Below are 7,523 nucleotides of genomic sequence, written 5' to 3' on the forward strand. Positions count from 1 at the left end.
GACTCTGTGTTGTGTCCTATTGTTCAGTGCCTCTATGTATTTCTTCCTGGATGTCAGGCAATGTGCGCGCCGCAGCACGTTGCTAGGTAACCCTGAAGCCCAACCCTCCCTTCGAGTGGATTCACCTGAACGCAGGTCACGTGTGCGGTCCTCCGGTTTTGGCCAATCAGGGGCCCGGACAGGTGCTCCTCCGGGAGGACAGTTTCGGAGGCGGAAACCTGCAGGTCCACTAAAAGACAGACGCCTCAATATAAAGTTGTAAATTCAGTCGTATTTTTAAAAATCAGAGAATCACCGAAACAACGAGTTATGAGAGCGAATCAAATGAATGATATTTAGGTTTAAATATATATATTTTTCAACCGTGGAAAGAGAATGAGTGGAGATAGTTTACGCTGAGAATCCGTGTGTAAAGGTAGACGCACTTTTAGGACGCACAACATAAAAACCGTTTCAACTGACTCCACAAGAGATCAGCCATGGATTTTTACATCAACACGGACTAAAGTTCGTTCTTGAAGAGGTCCGACCCGCTCCGACCCTGTCCCATACCAGCCCGAATTAGTGCAGGTGAGTGGCCCGGTGGTGTAGAGATGCTTATAGCATTGCTGAGCGGTGAATCACAGCTCTGTCTCAGCTGTTCTCACGGCTCATTAAACCTGTTCTGCACCACATAGATAGTTACGGATAGTATGCGCTGTGTTTGCTGTTTAGTTTGTTTTTGCAAAGAAGTTCTGTATTCATATTCATAGGCTTTCACTGACCAGGAATAACATAAAGGCATAATCGGTGTGCGAATGAGACATGAGGTTCTAGACACTGTATTTGCGTCTCATATATTTCATATAGTCTTTTTGTAGTGGAACGAACATGTGCATGTAGCCTTATTTTTTTTAATTTTTTTTTTTAAATATCATACATATATCCCATATTTCAACACCTTCTCATGTGTCCACACTTTCATTTTTGACAAAAAAAACAAAACGTATCAATTAATCAGGCTACAAGAGTGCAGGCCTAATGACAATCACCGAATGTAATTTAGACTTGTTGGTGTGTCTTATAACAGATGTCTCTTTCTATTCTTCCAATCGCGGTGCACAGTGCGTCCCATATGGGATGGTGCATAGTGCGTCTCATATATTTTCATATGTATGGGACGGTGCACAGTGCGTCCCATATATTTCATATATATGGTATGGTGCACAGTGCGTCCCATATATTTCATATGTATGGTAAGGTGCACAGTGCGTCCCATATGGGATGGTGCATAGTGCGTCTCATATATTTTCATATGTATGGGACGGTGCACAGTGCGTCCCATATATTTCATATATATGGTATGGTGCACAGTGCGTCCCATATATTTCATATATATGGTATGGTGCACAGTGCGTCCCATATATTTCATATATATGGTATGGTGCACAGTGCGTCCCATATATTTCATATATATGGTACGGTGCACAGTGCGTCTCATATATTTCATATATATGGTACGGTGCACAGTGCGTCTCATATATTTCATATATATGGTACGGTGCACAGTGCGCTGTTGTGATGCACAAAATCATTTTGGAGTGAAACGAACATGTGCATGTAGCCTTATGTTTTTAAAATATATATATATTTTTTTGACAATCAGATGAAAGCATCATGAAGATCATGCCACATTAAAATAGAATACATTTCTACCGTTAAAGGAAGTCACATAATTTTTTTTTTTTTTAAAGATCTCCCGAATGTCAGGATATAATTGGCACTGTGGGCATCATCATAGAGCTATAATTGCTGATGATGAAGATGATGATGATGAGTATGCATTATGCTGCTCGGGATGTTTGGTGTAAAAAAAAACAACGTAATATTCATTGCGTGATTGTACCAGCAGTATTGTAAACAGTTATTACATTGCAATAACACTGTACCGACCTGTACATCACTATGACGTCACTATGACATCACTATGACATCACTATGACATCACTATGACAACATTTGTTTTAGATATACTGTTTAATACATGTCTGAGTGATACTCGGCATAAAGGTGGACCTGTTAATGTCTCTAGCAGGTGGAGGATGGCAGAGAGAGTGACTTGGTGGAGAGTGTTTATGGGGAGCAATAAGAGAACAAGTAGTGGTACCAAGGACATCGCCACTCAGCTCCCCGACACAGTGAAGGACCCTCTGACGCCCAGCACACAGGGAGTCCTAGCAACACCACACTGTAAGTCATCTCAGCACCCGCAGTGAAGTCGGAGGTTTACATACACCTTAAATACATTTAATAAACTCTGTTTTTCACAGTTACTGAAATTTAATCCTAGTAATAATAAAAAAATCCCTGTTTTAGGTCAGTTAGGATCAACACTTTATTTTATGAATGTGAAAATGTCAGAATAATTGTAGAGAGAATTATTTATTTCAGCTTTTATTTATTTCATCACATTCTCAGTGGGTCAGAAGTTTACATACACTCAATTAGTATTTGCTAGCATTGTCTTTAAATTGTTTAACTTGGGTCCAACGTTTCGGGTAGCCTTCCACAAGCTTCCCACAATAAGTTGGGTGAATTTTGACCCATTCCTCCTGACAGAGCTGGTGTAACTGAGTCAGGTTTCTAGGCCTCCTTGCTCACACACGCTTTTTCAGTTCTGCCCACAAATGTTCAATAGGATTGAGGTCAGGGCTTTGTGATGGCCACTCCAATACCTTGACTTTCTTGTCCTTAAGCCATTTTGCCACAACTTTGGAAGTATGCTTGGGGTCATTGTACATTTGGAAGACCCATTTGCTACTAAGCTTTAACTTCCTGACTGATGTCTTGAGATGTTGCTTCAATATATCCACATAATTTTCCTGCCTCATGATGCCATCTATTTTGTGAAGATCACCAGTCCCTCCTGCAGCAAAGCACCCCCACAACATGATGCTGCCACCCCCGTGCTCCACGGTTGGGATGGTGTTCTTCGGCTTGCAAGCCTCCCCATTTTTCCTCCAAACATAACGATGGTCATTATGGCCAAACAGTTCTATTTTTGTTTCATCAGACCAGAGAACATTTCTCCAAAAAGTATGATCTTTGTCCCCATGTGCAGTTGCCTTGAAATACATCCACAGGTACACCTCCAATTGACTCAAATGGTGTCAATTATCCTATCATAAGCTTCTAAAGCCATGACATCATTTTCTGGAATATTCCAAGCTGTTTAAAAGCACAGTCAACTTAGTGTATGTAAACTTCTGACCCACTGGAATTGTGATACAGTGAATTATAGGTTAAATAATTTGTCTTTAAACAATTGTTGGACAAATGACTTGTGTAAATGTCAATGGCCTCCTTGTATGCCCCCAAAATGTGACCGATCGCCTTGATTCTGTCATATGTTGCAAAATTTGAAACAGTGTTTTTTTTTATTTTTACATTGGATAAAAATAGAGACACAGAGCTACAAAATGTTATATCACTACAGTTGAGGAAACAATGGGAAAGTAATTCTGCTTTGAAAGTTGATCAACTTGTAAAACTCACTTTTGAGAAAATGGCCCTTGAATGTTTTGGTACCTACAGGACAGCTCTTCTTTGACTTGTGTAAATGTAAATGGCCCTTGAATGTTTTGAAACCTGTCTAGAAAGCTCCTCTTTGTCTCCACCCATTCATCATCATCCTCTTAAACTGTAGTCCCCATCCAATACTCTGACCATTTTACTCCCCCTAGCAGAGCTTGGTTAGGCAGTTTTCATGTTATCCAGAGCGTTGGTGACTGTGCTGCTGGCAACAATTTAATTACGTTATTTTGCTGATGTTGACTGACTCCGGCCATATTCAACAGGTGTTGAGCGTTCGTAAAATCATCAGTTATTGTTTACGTTCAAACGGCTCTCCTGTAAAGTAGTGACCTGCGACATAGTTCCTGAAACAGGCCACATATGTTAAGCCACCTTGAAATCCCACAACATGTATTCTACTGTTCTCAGCAGCAGCCCCCAAACTCCCAACCGACCAACAGCCACCAGCATCACAGCAGCCACCAGCATCACAGCAGCCACCAGCATCACAGCAGTCACAGGCACCAGTCAGTACAGGCAACAGCCTCTTCAGCGACGAGACCTTCGATGACTCCCAGTTTGAGTCGGTCTTCAACGAACAGACGTGTCGTAGGAACCTGAGGGTGTCTCGGTCAGGCCGGTTTAAGGAGAAGAAGAGGGCACGCTCCAGTCTTCCTACTGGGAAAGAGGACGTACGATGACGAGGATGGCGATGAGGATGAGGGAGATAGTGGCCAAAGACTGCTCTTACTTCTGAACTTTATTTCAACATGGCCATCCGTTCTGGGGAAAGAGGAAGGTAGATGAAGATGAATTGTAAGTTGAAGATAAGTTGAGGGTAAATTGAAGATAAGTTGAGGGTAAGTTGAAGATAAATTGAGGGTAAGTTGAAGATAAGTCGAGGGTAAATTGAAGATAAGTTGAGGGTAAATTGAAGATAAGTTGAGGGTAAGTTGAAGATAAGTTGAGGGTAAATTGAAGATAAGTCGAGGGTAAGTTGAAGATAAATTGAGGGTAAATTGAAGATAAGTCGAGGGTAAATTGAAGATAAGTTGTGGGTAAGTTGAAGATAAATTGAGGGTAAGTTGAAGATAAGTTGAGGGTAAATTGAAGATAAGTCGAGGGTAAGTTGAAGATAAGTTGAGGGTAAATTGAAGATAAGTTGAGGGTAAATTGAAGATAAGTTGAAGATAAGTTGGAACCCTTTTGTCAGTACTAGAGAGTCTGTCCGTTCCACTGCTTCTGCTTCTTCACCAATCAACATGAGATTCATTTAATTGATTTTGATTTATTGATCCCTTATCGGAAGTTGAACGTGTCGAACTGTGTTTCCCATCACATAGAAAGTGAACTGATCAGAAATGAAGTTATACTCTCCTGTACCGCCTGTCTTGTTACATTATAATGGACTGCTGATTGGCAGTAGTGAACGTTTCTCAGTGACAGTCCTTCCCTGAGGAAATCACAGATCTGACAAAGGTTTGATTGATTTAAAGCAATAGGAAGACAAGTGTGTCTTTACTAATCCAATCCCCTAAAGATCAGTGGTTAGGCTCCTTCAAGAAAGGAAGGAAGGAAGGACTGTTTTCTGTAAGAAGTATCACCTTTCAGCTTTAAAAACTATCCAGACCTTTCTAGCGTTTTCTGTATCCAAACAGTATACTGAAAATGAGACACACACACAGCTATGCACATTCCAGGAAATGATACGCTGTTTATAAGATGTTTACATATATATACGCGTAATATTTTGAATATGAAGGATATAATAATGTTTTTTACTAATCAATGTTGTTTTTCTGTGTTTTTTTTAAACTATGATTACAGTGGGTTAGAAGGGTACCTCATTTGTTTTTTTTAAAAGAGGTGGGATTGCTTGAATGAATGAGCATTGGTGTTTGTGACCGGACAGGTGAAAATATAAGATTATATCCACTAGCTGCTATTCAGTTACATACAGGCACACGTTTTAGAGGGAAACATCACTGTCTGGAGCAAATCCTGATGGAAGGTAAGGTGTTATAGATATATATAATCCTGATAGAAGGTAAGGTGTTATAGATATATATAATCCTGATAGAAGGTAAGGTGTTATAGATATATATAATCCTGATAGAAGGTAAGGTGTTATAGATATATATAATCCTGATAGAAGGTAAGGTGTTATAGATATATATAATCCTGATAGAAGGTAAGGTGTTATAGATATATATAATCCTGATAGAAGGTAAGGTGTTATAGATATATATAATCCTGATGGAAGGTACTATTAGAAACTAAACTAGTCAGTAATTGACATCACTGTGCTTGGACGTGACACATACATCATGGTCTGTAAATGCTGCAATGAAGGCTAAACATGATTGTTGTAATGACAGAAGAACAAATAAACATTGATCAATGTCTCCATGTCTGTGTGAACACTGGTGTGTGTGACTACATACTGTATGTACATCTCTGTGAGAGTCAGTGGCGTCTCGCTTATTTCCTGACTCAGTAACGTTGTGAATCACATGACCCAAAAGTCAGTGTGCGACCCAAATGGCACCCTCTTCCCTACACAGTGGACTACTGGCACCCTATTCCCAACATAGTGGACTACTGGCACCCTCTTCCCTACACAGTGGACTACTGGCACCCTATTCCCAACATAGTGGACTACTGGCACCCTCTTCCCTACACAGTGGACTACTGGCACCCTCTTCCCTACACAGTGGACTACTGGCACCCTCTTCCCTACACAGTGGACTACTGGCACCCTCTTCCCTACACAGTGGACTACTGGCACCCTCTTCCCTACACAGTGGACTACTGGCACCCTCTTCCCTACACAGTGGACTACTGGCACCCTCTTCCCTACATAGTGGACTACTGGCACCCTATTCCCAACATAGTGCACTACTTTTTTACCAGACCCCTATGCCCTACACAGTAGACTACTGGCACCCTATTCCCAACATAGTGCACTACTTTTTTACCAGACCCCTATGCCCTACACAGTAGACTACTGGCACCCTATTCCCAACATAGTGCACTACTTTTTTACCAGACCCCTATGCCCTACACAGTAGACTACTGGCACCCTATTCCCAACATAGTGCACTACTTTTTACCAGACCCCCATGCCCTACACAGTAGACTACTGGCACCCTATTCCCAACATAGTGCACTACTTTTTTACCAGACCCCCATGCCCTACACAGTAGACTACTGGCACCCTATTCCCAACATAGTGCACTACTTTTTTACCAGACCCCCATGCCCTACACAGTAGACTACTGGCACCCTATTCCCAACATAGTGCACTACTTTTTTACCAGACCCCCATGCCCTACACAGTAGACTACTGGCACCCTATTCCCAACATAGTGCACTACTTTTTTACCAGACCCCCATGCGTTATAGGGTGCCATTTGAGTTGAAGACACATGTCATGCTCTCTTCCTACAGAGAGCAGAGAATCTCCTTTATTGTTAATATAGCTTATTATTGTCATTAATACAATCTACCTGGTTTCACATTGTCTGTCTGTCAACACACCTGGTTTCACATTGTCTGTCTGTCAACACACCTGGTTTCACATTGTCAACACACCTGGCTTCACATTGTCTGTCTGTCAATCAAATCAACATCCCTGTGCCACCACCTTCCTCTGTCTGTCACTGGCGGTCATGGAGGAGCCAGGGACTGTCCAATCAGAGAGAGTCCTCCTCCAGGCTGTTTGTCTCTGTCTGTCACTGGTGGGCATGGAGGAGCCAGGGACTGTCCAATCAGAGAGAGTCCTCCTCCAGGCTGTTTGTCTCTGTCTGTCACTGGTGGGCATGGAGGAGCCAGGGACTGTCCAATCAGAGAGAGTCCTCCTCCAGGCTGTTTGTCTCTGTCTGTCACTGGCGGTCATGGAGGAGCCAGGGACTGTCCAATCAGAGAGAGTCCTCCTCCAGGCTGTTTGTCTCTGAGTATAGCTGGTGGGC

General features: G+C 42.0%; 1 protein-coding gene across 3 annotated transcripts; it reads left to right on the top strand.

Moving 5' to 3' along the window:
* The first annotated feature begins 200 nt into the window (after positions 1-200).
* LOC112247783 (proline-rich protein 15) lies at positions 201-5,961 on the top strand. 3 transcript variants are annotated; one of them, XM_024416609.2, is made up of 3 exons: positions 201-570; positions 2,072-2,229; positions 3,985-5,961. In XM_024416609.2, exons 2-3 carry the CDS (start codon positions 2,082-2,084, stop codon positions 4,251-4,253), a joined length of 417 nt encoding a protein of 138 aa, XP_024272377.1. In that variant the 5' UTR covers positions 201-570; positions 2,072-2,081; the 3' UTR covers positions 4,254-5,961. The 3 variants fall into 3 exon arrangements, with proteins under 3 accessions (XP_024272377.1, XP_024272376.1, XP_024272375.1); XM_024416608.2 differs by having other exon boundaries at positions 2,075-2,229; positions 3,982-5,961; XM_024416607.2 differs by having other exon boundaries at positions 203-570; positions 3,982-5,961.
* The last annotated feature ends 1,562 nt before the right edge of the window (positions 5,962-7,523 follow it).

The sequence above is a fragment of the Oncorhynchus tshawytscha genome, linkage group LG13 (assembly GCF_018296145.1).
Source record: "Oncorhynchus tshawytscha isolate Ot180627B linkage group LG13, Otsh_v2.0, whole genome shotgun sequence".
Classification (NCBI taxonomy): domain Eukaryota; kingdom Metazoa; phylum Chordata; class Actinopteri; order Salmoniformes; family Salmonidae; genus Oncorhynchus; species Oncorhynchus tshawytscha.

Bases quoted from the DNA above. Each gene is read 5' to 3' on its own strand.
- LOC112247783 (XM_024416608.2), top strand. From the start codon at position 2,082: ATGGCAGAGAGAGTGACTTGGTGGAGAGTGTTTATGGGGAGCAATAAG. The intron at 2,230-3,981 runs GTAAGTCATCTC...TACTGTTCTCAG, and splicing joins AGTCCTAGCAACACCACACT to CAGCAGCCCCCAAACTCCCA.